Here is a 20,941-nt window from a genome sequence, read left to right on the forward strand (position 1 = left end):
GAAACTGTTAACCTAGCCAAATCCCGAACACTATATTTAATTGGCAGAAATTGCTAAAAGGTACAAAGAATTTTCCTTAAACACCCAAATGATAATGTGATTATGATCTAGGACTCGATTGATTATTTTGTTCATTGTTCGTCCTTGTGGCAGACTTCAGTATCCGTTTAGACCAAAGTGGCTAGAAGTACCTGCCCACCCTGGCTCCCAGCAATAACTGAGACAAGTAAAGGAGATACAAGGAGTTGAGGACGCACAGGTTACGGACGCGGTTGGCTAGCAGAATCTGGTATTTCAAATCGCCCTGCGGATCTGGGCCTCCGCAGCCTTTAATAGGCGGGCGAGTCAGAAGTAGAGGAGAAGGGGCTGGTTTGCCAGGCAGCGAGTGACGACGCCCCAGCCCCGGCCTTTGCAGATCAGAACTCCGGAAGCCCACTCGCTAGGCTGCGCCAACGCCCCCGCCACCCCCGACGCATCCCGCAGTCCGCCGGCAGGTGTGTGAGATGCGCGCGCACGCCGTGCGTGCCTCGTGCTGATCCAGCGAGCCGAGGGGGCTGCTGGGCGTCTCACAGAGTAGTTGGCCGAGTGACTGTCGGCCTCGCCCCACCCCCCGCCTCCTTCTCCTCTCGCGCCTGCTGGGGATGCTCGCGCGCGGCGCCCCCTTGCCCGTAAGCTCGCGGCCCCGGGGGGTGGCGTGTGTGAGTAGCTGGGAGGGGGCCGCCAGGCGCTCCGTGGAGAGCTCGCCCGGGTTTGTCCGCCGCCGTCACCTGACTCGTTGGAGCAGCTACAGCTGAGGTGGGGGCGGGGATGGGGACGCAGCGCGGAGCGCTGGAGAGACGCGGCGGCGGCGGCGGCAGCGGGCGGGTGCGGCTGGCTTCTGGGGCCACGGGCGACGGGCGCAGGGACCGCGGAGCTGAGGGCGTGGGCCAGGCATTGGGGGCTGGAGGCATCGCGCCCCGGGGCACCGGGTCCGCGCGCCGCCGCACACACCCACCCGGCGCGGCTAAACTCGGCTGCCTGGGCTCCGCTCGTCCTGAGGCGGACGGCGCAGCTCCTGGGGCGGGGTGAGTACCCGCGGCCCCCGCTCGGCCCCCTCCTCGTTCTAGGGCCGCGCGGGGATCGGGAGAGGATAATCCTAGGGCGCGGAGAAGGGCAGCGGACGGGTGACAGCTCCGCGGCGCGCTCGAGGGCGGGGGGCTGGGCTGGACTGTCAGCCGGTCTCCGCTCCGCTGTCGGGAAGGGCGAGGCGCTTCGAGACTTGGTCGCCTCCGCAGAGCCCCCGGGCGGCCCCTGCGGCGGGGATTTGGGGGCGAGGAGAGGGGGCGCCGGCGAAGGGCCTCGGCGGGGCTTTGGAGACCGCGACTAGGAAGGAAGGGGAGGCGGGCGCGGAACATGGCGCAACGCTAGGATAATCTCTGCCGCGACCGAGCCCATTGCTGCAGTAACGCGAGGAGGAGGAGGAGGGAAGCGGCCAGGGCTCGGGTAACCGATCCATTCTCCGAGGCCTGCGGGCTGCTAGGAGGAAACGCTGCGGAGGGGAGGCGAGAGGTGGGCACACAGTGGGCACGGCGCCCAGGGGATAACCCCGACGCACGCGGGGGCCAGTCTGGCACCCGGAGATCAGGTTGCAGGGAAAGTGCTGATTGACAGAGCGAACGCAGAGGGGTGAGGCGGGTGGCATCAGGAGGTGGAGTGTGGGACGGGGACCACTGTCACGATGCTGGGACCGGAGTCCTCGTTGAGGTTCCGGGAAGACCTAGTCTTCTTCGAGCCCCCCCTAGACCGCGCCGCGGGAGCGGGGCTTAGCGCGGTGCTGGCTTGGAGAGGTGGTACCAGGGCGGGGACCGAGAAGAGAGCCGCCGTGCGGCTGGAGGAGGCAAGGCCTGGATGCTCTAAGGGTAGGGTCTGCGGCTTAAACCAGGACCGTCTCCCCTTCTTTCCCGCAGAAGAGGAGGCGGTAGACGCAGCCAGAGAAGATGTCGGGCCAAACACTCACAGATCGGATCGCTGCCGCTCAGTACAGCGTGACAGGCTCCGCTGTAGCGAGAGCGGTCTGCAAAGCCACCACTCATGAAGTGATGGGCCCCAAGAAAAAGCACCTGGACTGTAAGCATCTCTTTATATAAGTGGGACATGCGCAGGGCAGAGGCGCCCTGGATGCGGGCGGTGCGACCTGGGCTTGCTGTCGGTAATGCTGCAGCCTTTTGGATTTCCAGCTGGGCTGCCCCTGAGCTCGAAATCTCCCACCGTGGAGGTGTCGCCTTAGGTCAGCCCTGAAACCTTGTCTTTGAGCCTTTTGTTTTCCTCTTGTTGACCTCCAAGGTCTTGGTGAAGAAAAAAAAGATCGATAGATAGATAAATAGATAGAAAGATACCGAGAAATTGTGCATTCTGGATTAGGAGCTTTTCACCTCTTTCTCTCCCCCCTTTCTCCACTGCCCCCTTCTCCAGTCCACGTTAGAGGAAACCAGGGGTTACACAGTCATAACAACAATAATCACAAAAATAGATTCATGGAAGGTCACACTTATCACCCTAGCTGTTTCCTAAATACATTTTGGATGGTTGTAGAGTAATGTCATCTTTTTCAGTGCTGCTGCTGGCGATTTGGTGTGCGAGTGTCGGTGTGTGTGTGTGTGTTGTATGTAACCACAGCAAACTGAAATCAATTCAAGCTCTTGAACGAGGAAATTGCACTTCGTGGATAATGGCGATTTCATCTGACACAACCTGGCACACTTCTTTGTCCCATTCTCAGAAACTGCTGGGCAGAATGACCACGCTGTGGGCACAAAATGGATGTGCTTTCCCAGCATTTGAGATGGTGCAATCTTAGATGAAAACATTAAATTCATGGGGTTGTTTTTTTGTACTGGTTATTTAATGGGGAAAGGCTTTAATCTAGTTTGAAATCTATATGTTTATGAAATAAATATTTCATATGATTAGTATAGTAAATCTTATGTTATTGAAGGGCGAATACGGACCCTTAGAAAAAGGCATTCACCTGCTTTGAGCAATGAGACTCCTTACAAATAAGGCTTCCTCAGAATATGTTCTGTAGTCGCTATTCAGTGTTTTGGACCTGCATAGGATCTGCCCTGCTATGTTGTTTGTTGGTAAAGGTCAGTGTTGACATGAAAGACAGGTCTAGCCATATCCATTTCCCATCTGGCTTCCTTTGCCCATTTTCTAGTTTTCTTATGCTTCAGGTCTTCCCCAGTGTCTGCCTTGTGCAGCTGAGAAAATGGCACCACTGTTAGAGTTGACTCTGGTCCTATGATCAGTGTAAGCAAAGCTTGATGAAGCTTATAACTGGACACTAAGTGTTATCCAGCCTTGCGACCCTGTTGTCTCATAAAATTGGATGCTTTTGCTACTAGAAGCTTGTCTGAGGGGAAAACACCATTACTCCTTTCCTGAGGGAATTTTTAGCAAACGTTGATCATGGTATCGTGTGTTATATGTGCAGTACAGGATGAGAGAGGTCACCGGGGCCAGGGTACCTAACAGAAGTTGAAGAGATCAGGTCATAACCAGCTCGTTTTGCTGCAGTGTGCTGAATCATTTAGCCATCGTTCCATCAGTTTCCCCAACTCTAAAAGAATGACTCATGTCTTAAAGTTATGTGTCAATGTAGCAAGTCCTCATAATAAAAAAGCTATAGTTATGGATTTGCTAAATGATTTGAAAATGATAGCTCAATATATTAATACATTTCAGAGAACATTCACAGGTATAGGTTATGGATTCTCTAAATTATTTGAAAATGATAAATCAATGTATTGATACATTTCAGAGAAAATTTACAGGTTGGAGCATTTCATTAAACACGATTCAGATAAAAACTGACTTTCCCATATCTAGATAGTCACTTTAATCTCTAGATCTTGACAATTCTTTCAAAATTTTTCCAGATCGAGGAGGGTATAGTTCAGTGATGGAGCGCATGCTTAGCATGCACCAGGTCCTGGAGATCCTGGATTCAACCCCCAGGATTTCACTTAAAAAAAAAAAAAAGTCCAGTTGGGAGGTTTTTCGGTATCTCCAGCCTGTGTTAGTCAGTTAAGGTGATTTGAAGATGTGGAACATAAGGGGAATGATTCCATATTTAAAGAAAGCAGCTGAAGTAGGAACTGGTATTGAATTACTAACATGAATAATCATAAGAGCTAAACATTTATTGAGCAATTACTATATGGTAGGCCCTGGACTTTTATGTTATTAATTTATCACTGCTTAACAGGCTCAGGAAGCATAATTCCATAGGTTTTAACCACTGCACTTAACAGCCATCTGTGGTTTATTTAGTAATATTCTCTAATGAGGGGGAAAAAAGGAACTGCATGAGCCCAGATAGTCTAATACTCAAAACACCTATCCTGTTTGTATGGCTTTGTGTGAAATTGGCGTCACAGCCCCACACGCTGTGATTTCTATGGTACACACGAAAAACATTTAATTCTGTCACTTAAAAGAATGAGAAAAAGCCAGGCACTGAGGAATACTGGTATTTCTTTTTAACATTTTACTTTTCCAAGAAGACATAAAATAATCTTCACTTAAAACCACTCTTAGTGTAGAATTTATGTCCTATTTCAGGAAAAGATGATACAGAAAATCTGAACATATAAATAATGTTGAGTGCAATACAAAAAATGTTGTATTGCACTCTAAAAGGGCATCTTTGCACAGAATTCCTTATAATGTTTCTTTAAATAGCAGTAGGCTACCTTAGTAATTTATTTACAGGTTTTCAGTAACACAAGTTTTAAAAGTGAGTCACACCAGTTGTTAAAACATGCAAACATATAACTAAGTTTCACTTAGGCACTGGAATCAGCTTAAGTAGTTAGTGTTTTAATTTTGAAAATGTTAAATACTAATTGGGAGGAAAAGAGCACAAAATGTAGAGTTGGGGACTTGAAACCAAAAAAAATTTAGTTCTTTTGATTTGTGTGTACTTTGTAGTGTGTAGTTCAGATTAGAGGATTATAAGAATAGAGTTTCTGGTTCTGTGATGTTTTTAAAAAACATAATTGAATAGGCTCAGAACCTATATGAAATGTGCATTTAATATTATTTAAATTACTGGTTTAAAAGATAGCTTTTTATGTTTAGTCAATAGACTATGAAAATTATTGTTAATTATGGTTATTTATAAAATGATGCTTCATGATATATGGTTTATTCATTTGAAGAAATGACTTGTTAACATCTGGAGGCAGAATTGCATACAGTGAGAAGGTAGGGTTAAGGAAACTGTAGACATATATTCTCAAAAATGTTTTACTTTTTTCCCAATAATAGTATGTTTCTTGGAGGAAGAATTTACTCAGAAAAGCTCCACCATAATCAGCAGTTATAGATGAAATAAACAGGATGTGGTTAACCTTAATAATCTAAGTAAAGATTACATATTTTAAGGTACTTCTGGATTATGTAGAACTTTTATTCCTCTACTATGATAGTGTTGCCCTTTGCACATGAAAATTAAACACCTAGCCAATGTTAGTTTGACATTAGTTTTTCTAGATCCATCTGTGCATCTTCACTTCCTTTCCCTGTAATACGGTGTGCCTATCTGATAGGACAGGAAACATCCAGGACTTGGCAAGCCTTCACCTTCTTGGTTACGTTACATTACAATATGTAAACTGTTTTACATTCCGGTTGCTTTTCCTCTTCTGTTTTGTAGTTGACACATTAAGGGATGGCCCAAGTCAAATAAACAAAGTTGCAGCATCCGGTAGGGCATGCAGCACCTACCCACGTGCTGTCTCAGGGCTGAAGAACTGCAACGACGGCAGAGCAGGGCTGGCCCGAAGTAACACCTGCAGGGAGGACTTGGAAGATTTTGTGGCCCTTATATAAGATTCATTTCAGTTAATTGCTCTATGAACAATTTCTGTTAAGCCCCAACTTAAGCCTAGCTCTGTCCGTGATCCATCTTGTATCTTGAGATAAGAATCTTCATCTGTTTGAGTCTTAATTTCTTCATTTGAAACTTGCGGCAGATAAGACCTACCTTGTTTTGAAGACTGTAGATTATGCATATGTAGCGTCTGCCACATAGTAGGTGCTCTGTGATGGTCACTAGGTTCTTATGGAATTATTTAAATTGTGGACACATTCCATAATGGCTGCAGAAAATCTGAATAGAATGTTCATTGTAGATTTCTCCCTTTAAAAAATTACTCTATTGTTAAAATACCCTATTTAAGATGATCAAAATTCCAAATTTAGACATTACTATTAACATCACACCAGACTTTATGAAAAGCCAAATTGGTTATCGGTAATCCTATTTGTTTTCCATTCTAAACCTCTTGCGAGTTTTTAATAATGAGCTTATTCCACATAATAAACAAGTGATTCAAGTCCTGAATCTCATGTTTGAGAGATACTGGTGTTTTTATAAATGATTCTTTTCCTCCAAAATTAAGAAAAAAATAAGATTGTCTCTCTTACAAAAACAACTGGTAAAGGTAGTGGGAGATATAGACTGTGTTTTGATTCAAGGCAAATTACCACAAAATTTCTGCTGCTTTAACTGTATTTATAAAATATCTGTTAATAAATAAGAAATTTTGTGAGTCGTCATAGAATGAAAATTTAAACCAAAAAGATTATTTGCTTTATATAAGCTTGCTTAGGATATAATATATAACACATATTTCGATTTATAGTACTATGATTTGCACTCTCATTCTGTTGATACCATAGCTCCATTTCTGATAACTTACAGAGATTTCCATAGTGCTAAGATCCAAACTGTGAGCTAAGTTTATTGAATAAAATTAACTTGGGACAATGTATGAAAATTGACCAAACACTAAGGTAGCTTTCAATATGAGAAGTATACTAACTTGCTGTAAATATGTTTTGCCTTGATTCCAGTGGTCCTTGTTTCACTATTTGTCATTGTCTAAACATACCCTCTAATTTTCTATACCAATGCGTACTCTGTTTCTCCTTTTTGATTTCATCAGAAGATCCACCCCAAGTGTGGAGATGGTTTAGAATAGTCTCTATTATTTTTTACATAGTTAGGAAGAGATGAAGGAAACAGACTCCTAAAAAACATTCAAGCCGATTATCATGCAGACTTCAAATCTGTAAGGAGTCCCATCTGTGTGGTCCTGTGACATTCTCAGATGATGTTCAGCATCCTCGGAGGGGAGAAAAGATCATGTGAGGTCTAGGAGTTGGCAGGAGCAAGGGAAGTAGAAGAGTGGTAAAGAGTCTTAGGTACTAGTAGGGAGTGAGCTTTAGAAATGACTTAGAATAATTAAGCAGGCTTTATATCAGCTACTGGAACAATAAGGATATTTTTCTAGATCTTTTTACTTCCACGTTTTCAGAGAAATCTTTTTTTTTGTGGGATAATGTTAAATATATTTGGGTCACTTAAGATATTTTTTCCCCTTTGTGATCAATGTGTTAGCAGATAACTAACTTAGAACCAGTACAAAATTGGTAACTCAAGTTGATTTTTCAGAAGTTGCACAAGTGATTTAAAAGATTGTACGTATGGGAAAATATATAAAACTGTGTATACAGTAGGTCAGTTCAAATCTTGCAGTGTTAGCTTGCCTCATTTTAGATTAAAATCTAGATTTTTGGTACATTGCCATATTAGTTTTAATGTTTATTAAATGGCTACTGAAGTCTTGTTTGAAATTTAATCTGTGCACTTAGTTGCTGTGGGCCTTTCGCTTAGCTTTTCACAAGTAAATATCCTTTAAATGTCTTACCTCCTCTCTTGAAATTGACTGATGCTGAGATAGGGTGTTCTTTGACAATTATCTTGGTTTCAATAACTTGGTAAAGAAGGTCAGGAGTGACATATAACCCTGCTCCCTGGGGGCCGAGGATCCTTTCCTTACAGAGTTGAATTTTAGGTGACTCAACTCCTGAGCCAGCAGCTCTTGAGAGAGCCTTCGCATATAATCTTAGTGCAGTTAATTAATTTGAAAAGCCACGTGTCTTGCCATTAAAGATATTTATTCCTCGGTTCCACTTTGTAAATTCCTTCCTCTTCAGAGAAATATATTGTTTGAAGGGAAATGTTGGCTGGCTGTTTTTTCTTAGGTGTTTATAGAACGTGGAAGTTTCTCTATCTTTTGTTTCTCATCAAGAAGAGGATAGTTGAGTGGCATACCCCCTGTCAATTGCATGATGACCTATAAGTGAAAAATGGTGGAGTCTTCCTTGGAGCAGTTGGCTGAAAGCACAGACCAGAGAGAGTTATACCCTGAAGCCCACAGTCCTTCTAGAGCTGTTTTCCTGCTCTCTCTCCATTTGTCCCAAGTATGTGAGGACCACCCCTCTCCACTGCCCTCACACGTGTACATAAGATTTCTCTATTATGCATCTTTGAGAAGGATCTTGTGTCTTCTAATAGATTTTGTGATGTGTCATTCCTGGCTGCCCAGGAGAGAGAAGCTGGATGTTTGCCTGCTTTGTATGGTTTTGCTTTTGGCCCTGATCATTTGATTATTCTCCTAGGGCTACCACTTTTTTTGTAAGACAGAACTCTCCTCCTTTCTACACCAATTATCCTGTCCTCTGTATCTTTAAACTCTCCCTTTAGCTCTTGTACATAGTTTTCAAGTATCTCGATTTAAAACCAACAAACAAAACCTCCTACACACAACTCTCCTTGGACTCTGTGCCCTCTTCCAGCAACCAGCTTGTCATCGCTTGCTTTTCTTTCACAACCCAACTTTTTGACACAGAGACTCACCATTCCAAAGAAAACAAACTCATCTCTACCCAACTTTGGATAGTCTGTGCCTTTGATTGGCTTAATTCATGCATGAAATATTAGAATCGCTGTGAGGCGCTAGGTGTTGCCCTGGCCACTGCCCCGAGGATTCTCCCTTCTCTCTCAAATACCATGGGTGATCAGTTCTTTTAAAACTCTCTGAAATCTTCTTTAGCTGCCTCTGCTTGGTTTCTTTAGATCAGTAATAAGCCTCACCTGTAAAACGATTAGTGCTAGTACTTACCTCACTTTTGGTGAGGAGTAAGAGGGATAATGCATGTAAGACACCCAGCCCAGAGCTGACACACAAACATGCAATGAACACGAGTCATTACCGCTACTCTAGTTAACTATTGCTAGCACATTTGCTGTCGTTGCTACTGTCGCTGCTACTGGTACCATTACTTCTACTCCTACCGCTATGACAGCTGATACATGATCCTTCCTGATTTCTCCTTACTGTTTTTTTGCCTTTTCCTTTCAGTTCCTTCAGTTTCTATTTTAATTCCAACTTTTCCCTTCCATAGTTTGCAAACTGTATTTACTGTTTCAGTTCTCTTAGTGATTGCCCTTGAAATATGCATAAAGTCAAAAATAGATCAGTATCTCTTTTTACCCCCTCAAAGAAAAGAAATTTAGAAACTTTTCATTTCAATCTCCCACTTCTTATGCACATGCTATTATTGCCCAGTGGTTTAGTTTATCATTGTTTTAACTTCTAGAGCTAGACGTTATTATTCCATATGGGCAGTGTTTACTTAGCTATATACACCTTGGCTTCTTTGCTCACCATTCCTTCCTTCTTAAGATTTTCTTAACTATATCCTTCTGAAACTCCTTCAGTGAGGCTCTTTAAACTCTGGTTGAGTGTTTAAAAAAAATCTTTTACCCACATTTTTGAAGGATAATTTATCTGGATATACAAATATTTTCTCTTTGAAGATAATATTTGGCTTCTGTTGTTGCTCTTAAGAAGTCATCTGTTAGTCTGCCTGCCTTTAGGTAATCTCTGTTTTTGTGGCTGCTTTTAAAATCTTATTTGTTGTCTTCTATGCCATGTGTGTGTTTAGATGTAGTTTTCTTTTTATATATCCTATTTGGAGCTTGATGGGTTTCCTGAATTTGAGAATTCATGTCTCTCATCAGTTCTGGAAAATTCTCCATCTTCCTGTTACCTTTGATTGTTGCCTGTGCCCATTCTCTTTCTTCTCTCCTTCAAACATGATTATGTAATATGCTGGGTTTTCTCACTATATCCTTACATCTCAAATATACCTTCCATCTCAAATATACCTTCCATATTTCTTAACACTTTCTTTACTGTGGGACAGCCTTTGTTTTTCAGATATCTTCCAGTTCATTCATTCTCTCTTTAGCTGTGTCTTGTCTGCTTTTACTCACCCTTAGTTTCTCATTTTGTTCATTTATATTTTTCATTTTTGAAGTTTTTCAAAATTGCCTTGTTTTTGGATGGCATACATTTCTCGCTCGCATTTTTGAGTTCCTCTTTTATATCTTTACCATTTGAACATGACTTGTTTTATATTCTGTATCTCACAGAGCCCTCATAATGAAGCTCTGTATCTGCTGTTGTTTATGCCTGACCTTCAATCATGATTTGTTTCCTCATGTGTTCTGTAACTTTGGACTCTGATATCACGCTGGCTAGGACTTCATCCATGGGGATCCTGGGAAGCCTCAGATCACCTAAAGAGGATTTGCGTTTGCTTCTGCAAGGTCCCACAAGTGCTACTATCCTGGGAGCACCATAAGTGGATTTCTGCTTTTGGGGCTTCCCATCTAATGCAGGTTCAGATCTGTAATCCTTATCTATAACTTGAAAATCCAGAAAGCTCAGAAGAGCAAAATTCTTTTTGTAAATAATTTGGTGGCAAAACTTGATTGGATATAGCTGTCATATTACCTACCATGAAGGTTCATACACTGAGCTACGAAACATTGTCGCATTATGGTGTGTTGTCCAGGTTATACTAGGTTACTTTGTAAAATCTGGAAAATCCTAAATTCTGAAACATATATGGGTCTAAGGATCTTGGATGGAGGAGTGTGAATCTGTGATGTAAATTTGAATCACAAACTTGGGCAAGGTGAGAAGCTATGATTATAAATGCCCCTGTGTCTACTAAGAATGTAGGTTGAGTGAGTTAAGTTTTCCTGTTGTCTTCCCTTGCTTGAAGGTGTTTTTTTTTCCCTTCCAATTTTAGTAAGGGAAGAACTCTTTGAGGATCCCAGTTTTATGTAGATGTCTTAGTTCCAATTAACCATCTTGCTTAGTCCCAACAGCCTTGTCTTCTGTTCCCTACAGAGCTGTTAAAAATCTAAGCCTCTGACCACTCAGATTAAAACGTGGCCTCAGGGCAGCCTTCTCTTAAGTTTCAGTTTTCCTTGTGATTTTTTACATTTTTCATTTCTGGCCCTGGGGAGTGCTTTTATGTCCTCATGAGTATAGGCAGATGGGTGGAAAAATGCCTGTGATATTTGTCTAAGTTATCAAGTGTTCCTTTTTCCTCGATAGTCCACCAGTATGCTAGAAATGGAACCAGCCTGTTTGCCTGTCCTCTTCCTCCCACCCCTTAAACACCCCGCAGTTCATCCCAGAGCAACTTCGACATTCATCAGCTTCACTCCACTCTGCACTACTTTGGGGCCTTTGCACATGTGCTTCCTATGTTTTAATGTATTTTTAAAGTCTCATTTCTGAAACCTAGCTTCAGTCAGTTCCTCCTGAAGTCCTCCTTCAGATCATTGGTCCCCTGTTGTTATGTCCGTGTCACATCACTCTTGGGGCTGTGGTGGCTTTAGTGGCTGGCTCTGATCTACAGTTTGGTTGCGACTGCCTTATCCCTAACACCAAACGTAGCACTTTAGCAGGTTTAGGTAAACACTTGCTGAGTGATTTTTTTATAATACCTTTCCCAAATTTTAGACCTTTTTTTTCTTATAAACTTTCTATTTAAAGATTTTACTTTTACTTGCTAACCTTTCTTAAGAGCAGGGAGTTAAATTGGATCCATTTTCTCTCAAGTTGAGGAAAGCAATAGAAGAGTAATATTGAAGGAAAACAAGCAAGTGAAAGAAACATTAAATTGCTTACTGTGCGTAGTTAACGTGCGTTTTCCTGACAGTCTGTTAACGCTTGCATTCTTGTGACATGATGAAAATTTAATTTGGGGAAAATTATATCCTTGATGTGAAGCATTTTTTGGTTGTGGGTTTAAAACACATGTATGGATTAGATATTGGGTACTACTATTAGAGAAAATTCTTCACTAGCTTCGTGTGTGTGTGTATGTGTGTACCCATTTGCTTTAATTTGTTTTGAGCTGGATACACTTGGGTAGCATGGCTTTTCAATAACCAGTTTATAATGTATAACCACCTACATTATGAATGGTAAAGGTAGTTATGGAAGAAAAGCATTATTTCAGAAGTAGCTGTAGATTTTCACTGAAGTGGTATTATTCACCAAGTGTATAGTGATGCGATTCACTGACATATTAGCATTAATGACTTGAGGGTTTTAGAAAAGCAGTGAGGAAAAGGGACAAGCTTAAGCTAAAGCTTTGAATTCTTTTGCTTCTGTAAAGAGAGCAATGACTGAGCATATTTAATTTGGCTTTTAATGACCTGTTTGGAGAAATTAGAAATTACTTTTAGTCTTGAGATGTTTAGTAGCTTACTAAGCACAATCCCATTATTTGTTCATTTAATAAATATTTGGGTGTTTACTAACTGCCAGGAATTCTTCCAGGAGGCAGGGATACTATGGTGAACAAGATTCTGGGCACCAAAGAGCTCGCAACTTACTAAGGTACTCAGAAAATGAAAAAAACTAATTACAAGTGGTTCAAAAAGAAGTTTTAACAGGGAGATGAGGACTACCATGGAGGTGCATTGCAGAGGAAGCGATGCTTAAGCCCAGCCTCGAAAAATGATCTCAGCTTACCTAGGTGAGGTGAGGGCAAGGGCTGCTGCAAACTGTTACGTTCAGAGATGCTCAGAGAAAGCAGGATGCATTGGGGGAATTTAGAGAAGTTTAGGGTTGCTAGAAGACTGAGAATGTTAGGAGATAGGACCTGAGCTGTGGGCGGGGGCCAGATCTGGAGGACCTTCTAGGCTGCAGAGAATATTAGAAGCTGTCGAGCCTCTTATTTTTTATAGATGAGGAATCTGAGTCCCAAAGAGACAAAAAATCACACATTCTGCCTGTATTAATACTGAATAATTCTCATCTGTCCACCTTGTGCAGGTGCCCTGATGGGTCATTGCTTTGTTTACCTAGTTCTGATTGTGTGTCTATTCCAGATAATATGGTGTGTGGGTCATGTGGGAAATGTAAAATATATATGTGTGTGGGTGTGTGTATATTTTTAACATACACAGACATGCACACACACTTTAATAGTGTGAATTCAAGTTCACCATAAATGCAGACATAACCCTGCGCACTTCTGACCCCAGAACAGAAGCAGGGAGCGGTCCTGATTAAGTGTTCCAGGACTCATCCTGCCAGCCTGAACCCTTCTTATCTTTTTCCTCTCCTTGTCTTTTGCTTAGTTCTTGGGTCCTGGTGCCGACAGCAGAGAATGCTCCCTGTGCTACCAGTGACAATGAAGACTGTAAAGAGGACAGATGTGTGTCATTCAGTCAAAAGTCTTCTAAAAACTATGTATTAGAACAAACTTTAGTTTAAAGGCCATTTAGTTTGGTCTTCTTATTGTGATAGCATAATTTATAACAGCCCTTAACTATCACCACTTAAATAATGGAATTTTGTAAATCAGGCTTCCTATTAAAAAATCCAAAACAAAAACTGAAAATAACTTCCCCAAATCACTATTTATATTAAGTATATTTCTAAGTATGTTCATGTCATGCTTCACTGGGTTGGTTTGTTAGTCTGTTAACACCAAAGAAAAATACAAAAGTTATTCAAATTTAGGTTAATAAAATATCCAAGGGAAGAATGTTACCCTTCTTCTGTTCTTTCCAAAGCCAGTTGCTTTTACATCAGTGTCCTTTGTAATTTTTCCTCAGGGTAAATACTAAAAAGTAACATTCTCAAGATATTTCTCAAGAGCAATAATAGAATTTTTAAAAACTTCTATAACCTCATTATCAACTTGGTGAGCTTCAAATTATACAGTTTACAGACCCTCCATCATCTCACTAAATAATTCCTTTAGAGCATGGCTTAATGAAGTCTTGTTATTTTTGTCTCCCTATCCCAACAGAGTTGCAGTGTGTTTATGGTTTTCTGGACTCTTCATTAAGCATTTTAACATTTAATGTTCTGGTTTTGGCCACTGTTGAGTGAGCATGCAGGTACTTATGGAAGGTTCCGTGGAAGGCTGATTGGAGGCTGTGCTAATGAACAGGCTGCACCAGCTGTTTCACACCTGCATCTCCTCTTTGCTTTGTGGTTCTCGGCTTGTTTTTTTTTTCCACACAAGTTCTCATTATGGTTCCAAAGGAGTCACTTGATTTTTAATTATGCTTATTGCATTTTGCGAAGAACAACGTGCTATAGTAACATCACTATGCCAAGGGTCTGTTCTCTGTGTGTGTGTGTCTGTGTGTGTGTGTGTGTGTAGAGAGAGAGAGAGAGTAGAGATTTGATTTTGGTCCTGCTTGTAGATTGTACTAATCATTCCATGGAGTAATGCTGTGAATTCAGAAAGAAGGGCTTCTTTAGTTGAGTTCTGCATTGCTTTCTTAGATGGAAGTAGAAGAGTGTGACTTGGGCACTCCATTGGTGGAAGTGTAAATTGGTACAAACTTTTGGGAGGGCAGATTGGTGATACTGATCAAAACGCTTGAAAATCCTTTGACCCAGAAAATTGACTTCTATAAATTTGTCTCAAATAATTGGAAAATTAGACAAAAGTAGGCATTCAAGGGTGTTTGTAGCAATGTATATAGGAATACAAAATAATGCACCTAAATACTTGATTAAAAGAAGGATGGTGTATGCAAATAATAAGACACTGGGCAACCTTGAAAAATGAGCTTCTTAAAGTACATTTGACATGGAGAGACATTTATGAGATACTCAGTTTTCATTTTTTTAAAGTATGTTTATGACCATATTACATATTTTGGTAGGACATATGCCAAAATGTTGTCTGTGAGTTGAAAGATTTTTACTTTCTACTTCATCCCCGTATTAATCATTTCTGTTTTGAAATGTGGGTTACAAGAATAAAGATCAAACTAGTTTGGGCAAGAAGAGGAAGATCTTGCCCTGATAACCAATCTGAGGGAAAGGCAGGGAGGCAGCTGGGCTTCACTGGTCCAGGATTCTCCCTTCACCCCTGTTTCTCTAGCCTCTGTTCCACATGACAGTGGTGGAGCACTGGCTTCATTCTCACAAACTAACTTCCTCAATAAGTCTGGAACCATGTGGACTAAAGCTCCCAGGCTCACATCACCACCGCTTCACCAGAAGAAATGGATGGTCTACCTAGAACTAGCATTTTACCAAATCTTAGGGAAGGACCCTGATTTGCTTTGCTCATGTCATGGTTGACCTGTGTGACTACATGGCACGATACTAATGATTATCAGTCTAACCAAAACTACTTAGTTGGGAATCCCAAGAGCTAGTGGCTTGATTCAAATTCTATTTCTTGCTCACATCACGGTCTGCTGCGGATAGCTCATTCTGCCCAGGGATTTCATTACCTAGGGTTTCAGAGTTCTCTGCTGGATTCTATGTATCTATCTGGTGGAGGAAAAACGGGAAGATATAGGTCCAGGTCTAAAAACATCATTTCTGCCTATTTTCCATTGGCAAGAACTCTGTGATGTCACCAAAACATAGGCAAAGTTAGGAAATGAAGTCTAGCTCTGAGTCTAGGAGGAGAAGGAAATGGGATGTGAACACACAGTGTTGACTTCACCATGCCCAGGAAAAAGAAAATGGATTATGGCTTGTCACCTGTATCTTAAAAACACTTATTTTATGGCACTGAAATCTCCAGAGATTTAACTGGTATAGTAATGTGGTCATTAATATCTAGTAATCAGCTAGGTGCTGATAATATTTTTTTCAGTGAGGCCAGGTAATTCTGGAAACAGATGACTAATGGCTGACCAGTGGGCTCACCACACATTCCTTCATCCTCAGCAGACACTGCAGATTGATCCTGGCACTCTTTTTTCTTCAAAGCTTTGATTTGGCCTCAAATCATACATATATATATATATATATATATATATATATATATATATATAAAACTTTGAATTTCACAGTCAGTCATAGTTGACATTTAAGATGAAACAGATTTGTCATGTATCTATGCTGGATACTGAGGCAGACCACTCTGGATTTGTCTAGACACCCAGAGTTGACATTCACCTTGGCTGATTCCAAGCCCAGGATTCATCTGCCAGTAACCTTGTCTTTAAGAGCTAGTAATCCAGTGATTTGTGTGGTTAGGCCATGGAGAGAAGTCCTTCCTTGCTCCATTTAACAGCAAAGGGTGGTGGTTCTTGATTTTATATTTTGCATTAACAGAGACAGTTACAGCTATTCTAAGACAGGGAAAGGATGTTTTGAATTTTTGCATTTAAACATCTAAACTTTCTCTAGGCATCAAGTCTGATATTAACCAATTGCTTATTAAAATATAAGCTATTCAAAGCACATTAGAATTTTAGTACCAAGAAATTTTCTTTCAATTGCTGCTTAGGTACCTACGTGGATATGGTTTCTTTTTTAACGTAAGATGATTTTTGATCCACTTGTTTGATGTATAATATATTAGTAGTCTGTCTTTTCCTGTAAGATTTAAGTGAAGAAGAATAAAGGGGCCCTCTAGGGCTGAAAGATGTGAGCACTGGGCCTGGCACATGCACACGATCAGTTGCTCTTATCCTCAAAAACCCCTGTAAAGAAAATACTCTTACCAAGGAGGTTGGGAAACTCAGCTAAAGTCCCACAGCTAATGAGGGGAGGAGCCAGGGGTTCTAACTGCAAGACTTACAAGGTTTTGGTTTTTTTTTTTAACTTTGTATTATGTTTTTTACATATTGTCGGTGTCTCCAGTGTCACAGGTGGCAAGAATCCAAACAAAACAAGACCAGTTAAAACACCATATGATTGTTGTAGGGAGCAAAAAACCGTGTGAGCTCTAAAGACAGTTCATTAGCTAATTAGCTTGATGGACAAAACCCCTGAGAAGATCCTCTTCTGGCTAATAGGGAAGAAAAAGTGGAGGAGGTGGTTTCAAATGACTGTCCTTAACCCATTCCACCCCTCATCAGCATGTCTTTCGATGATTTGCTACTGAAGCCTAATATGCTTGTTCGTTAGGGACTTTCCCTGGTGCTGGAAGGTACAGCAGGAGTACTGATTTGTGATCAGAGGACCTAGTGCAATTCTAGGATCTGTTGCTTTCTGGCTGAGATTTTGGCCAGATGAACTTCATTTCTTTGGGTCTCAATCTCCTCTTTTCTAAGGAATCATGGCGTTATGGTAACATTTAAATAAATAGATTTGTTAAAAACAGCAATAATAACAAACTTCAACCCTAAATTCCTCTGCAAATTACTGTTATTAGAGGAATAAGCCTTGTGGGCCCCAGTAGTTACAGTCCTAGGTATCTTTCCGGTACGGAATGCAGCAATAAGCATGCGAAAAGAGCCCAACCTCACCTGCCCTCTGCTTATCTTTGAGAGATGATAGTTTATTCCTAGAAGATATGAAAAGAGAATTGGGCAGTTAAACTCTCACTGTGTTGTTTCATGATCTTGTTTTTATTCTGTTGACAACTGTTAGTACTAATTATCAAAATAAAAGTATAACTTGTGTTTGATTGAAATCATCTACTAAAATGGATTCTTGAGACTTGGTGGTATAGGTCTAAATTTAGCAATTTTAGATTTTAAGCTTTTCAAGTATAGAGTCTTTGTTTACTTAGTAAAAGAGGTTTATTGCTTCTTTAAGAAAAATGGTGGTGGTTGTCCTCTGAAATGTTTAATAAGATATGTAGGAAGTCACAGAATTGAAAAATGTGAAGTGACTTTATTGTTGGATCTAGATTCTTCATGGTCAGCATTTTGTCCTGTTCTCAGTTTGTGTTTGAACACATGAGTAGAAATGGAAAGATACTAAATATTTTTCCATTAAGCATTCATGAATTTGAGGAAAGTTTTTTATATATTTTAAAAATTTTGAATTGATAGTAAAATTGATTTAAAAGTGAGATCAATTTCATGGTAAATCACAATTTATCTTGTATATAAATAATAATGAAATATATTTGAAGGATTTGACAATTTTTAGTACTAATAGAAAGGTAAAACAAAACTTAGTAGAACCACATAGCAAAATGTAGTCAATAGGTCATGTTAAGGATATCGATGTTTGTTGTTTGGATTGAAGACACTCTGAAAAACTGTTAGCTGGATAATTAAATCATTTAAAATTTTACATGTAGGAATTTGGTGCTTTTAGCTAACAGTAAGCTGTGTAGGTGTGGTTAAGAATTCATAGCATTTAATAAGCTATTTGACCAGGTGCAGTGTAACTGTAGGGAGGTTGTAATACACAGAGCTTGTCAAAATCATAAGTAGGTCATAATCATGATCTGTTTTATTTTTAAACACTTTTGTGTGTTGTTACACATTTCTTAAAATGTCTAAAATTGGGCAGCCTCTATTAAGAATGTGAAAAGGAGAAACACTTGTGTTCACTTGGGAGTACCATTTTTGAGTTAAAATTTTAATCTTAAAAACCAAAGAATTAATTATCTGTAGTAGAGCATTGGAGTTGAAATGTATGAGAAATGGAATCTTAGCAATGTCTGCATCATAGTATGATTCATTACATATACATAACTGTATATATATACAGATATATATATCAAATCTTGGTTATATTATATAAAGCTCTGTGTTATTTTGTAGTTTAAATAATTTCCTTTATATGACATGAAACTTCTTAGAAAAATCAATGCCTTCCCCATTCTAATTTAATACTTATTTTTGGACTGTTAATATAGGAACCAAATTAATACTACCCATCTTATTATTCTTATAGTGTATAACAGAAGTGATAAATGGAAGGGTATTAGGGAATGAGACAGAAAAGCAGAAATTGCCAAAGCTGTAAGACTTACTCTGTTGAGCTAAAGATTCACTATTTGTTTCCAAACTTACTCCTATGAAAACACGTGAGGTTTTATACTATCAGCCTTCTTTTTCTTTGCTGGCATGTCAGTCAGTTAGGCTATAACCAGCCAAACAAAACAACTTGTTCAATGTATCTATCGCTTTAACAGAGAATTGGGTATTTTATTATTAATGTGTAACTGAGCTGAATTGTGTTTTCCTAGACCTACAGACCTTCTTTCAACAAGCGCTTCTTAACAAATTTTGATGTCTTAAAATATGTCCTAGTCTGTTTTGAGTTAAACAGCAGAAGAAAGATAGTGAGATCATAGTTCTCTTAAAAAGCTGTGCTAAAGTACAGGTACTTTAGAAATGTGTTACATTTGTCTTAATCACAGTATTATTTATTCTTCAAAAAGGAATTTGTTCATCATAGTAGTTTTCAGAAGTACTTCCTGGAAAAAAGTTTAAATACTCAAAGTAAGTTATTGCTCTATATCTATAATCTTTAGGAAAACCTTCAATATATGAGGTTTCTTTTTATCCTTAGTTCAAGAAAACTTACCTGAGAGCATTTTTTAGTATTAATTACAAACACAAAGAAAATTTTAACTAACTGTTCAGAAATAGGGTGGAGTATGAGGAAGATGTTGTGGTTAATAAAAAATTTTTAACATGTAAAATGAAATAAAGGATGAGAAATAGAAAGGAAGTAAAAGGAAGAAATGAAGACAGTTATAGCAAGCCACTAAGACAAAACTGTATACTCTGAAGAAAAGCTGGAGAGTTAAATGTCAAGATAGAATGTATAAGAGAAAAAAGGAAGTTGAGCCAACTGACATGAAGAAATGGGAGGTTTGAAGACTATTTGACATGAGTTAATAGAAGACTAAAGGTGCGATATTAATAGCTGTACTTTTTGGAGGAGTGATGTCAAAAATTGTTTTCAGAATTTGAGACCTCATTCTTTTTGGTCTTCCGTCTTGATCTTTATACTTGGATGACAGAGTAGAGAGAATACCATCATGCTGAACTTGGGTTAATATTTACCAGATTTAAAAAATATTTATCCCAAAGTTATTTGAAAGTTCCATTTTTAGCATTTGTTTTATATTTTTTTTTCCATTAATCTACCTTTTTTTTTTTAACCATTCTTTGTATGAGCAAAATGTATTAAGATTCATTTATCATTGCTATGTTCAACAAATGTTTATTGAGGACCATGGAATATTCTGCTAAGTGTTGGCTTTCTTGCTCTTACAGTTTTATAATTTGGTAGGAGGGTCAAAATAGGGCATTGGAGGCAGAGGGATCCATGGGGGCCCTGGTGGAGACCCGCTTGACTCGCTCAGAAACAGTAAGGGGACAGCGTGTCTGGAGCCCAGTGTGAGGTGGCAGCAGTAGGGACAGAGGTCAGATCCTACAGACCCTGGAGGTCATTACAAAGCCTTTCAATCTGGGGGTAAGAGGAATGGAGGTTTTGAGCAGAGCAGTGCCATGACTAGAACTGCATATAAAAGGATCATTCTAGCTGCAGAATTAGGCGGCTGTTGGAGGAATCCTGGTAAGAGATGGTGGTGGCTGGGAATGGAAGCCAAGGTGGCAGTGAGTGGTTGGATCCTTACATGTCTGCAGACAGGTAGGGCCAACAGGCCTTCCCAACTAACAAAATATGGGGTAGGAGAGAAAGGAGGGAGTCAAGAGTGACCTCAGTGACTTCAGCAAGGGAATGGATGGAGCTGCAATCAACTGAGACTCTGATGACTGACAGGAGATACAACAGGTCTGAGAGGAAGATAAACAGTTCAGTCTTGGATGTGCTGAGTGTAAGCGTCTAAATATTTTCAAGCTCATTCATTTCGCCTCCGTAGTTAGCCAGCTTAAAAGTTTAGGTTTCTCTGGTCTCTAATCTTTCCTCTTTACCCTTCAAAAACAGTCCCAGAGCTTCTGCAGCAGAATTTCCCTTCAGATCTAGGCTCTCCATTTTATACCCTTGGCAATTTCCTTGTTCAGATCCTCATTGTCACTTAACTG

At 40.2% G+C, this 20,941-nt stretch overlaps 1 protein-coding gene across 10 annotated transcripts in view; it reads left to right on the forward strand.

Annotated features, from left to right (window-relative positions):
- Window positions 1-548: 548 nt before the first annotated feature.
- SNAP91 (synaptosome associated protein 91) overlaps window positions 549-20,941 on the forward strand; it is a 128,297-nt gene continuing 107,904 nt past the window's right edge. For 7 of the 10 annotated variants that reach the window (XM_064486902.1, XM_064486901.1, XM_064486903.1 and 4 more), the window contains exons 1-2: window positions 839-1,064; window positions 1,947-2,106. In XM_064486902.1, coding sequence (XP_064342972.1) covers window positions 1,977-2,106 — 130 coding nt within the window. In that variant the 5' untranslated portion in view covers window positions 839-1,064; window positions 1,947-1,976. Of the gene's footprint in view, window positions 669-716; window positions 796-838; window positions 1,065-1,319; window positions 1,549-1,946; window positions 2,107-20,941 lie in introns of those variants that run through there. The other 3 variants (XM_064486897.1, XM_064486899.1, XM_064486898.1) reach the window with 3 other exon arrangements.

Source organism: Camelus dromedarius, chromosome 6 (assembly GCF_036321535.1).
Source record: "Camelus dromedarius isolate mCamDro1 chromosome 6, mCamDro1.pat, whole genome shotgun sequence".
NCBI lineage: Eukaryota > Metazoa > Chordata > Mammalia > Artiodactyla > Camelidae > Camelus > Camelus dromedarius.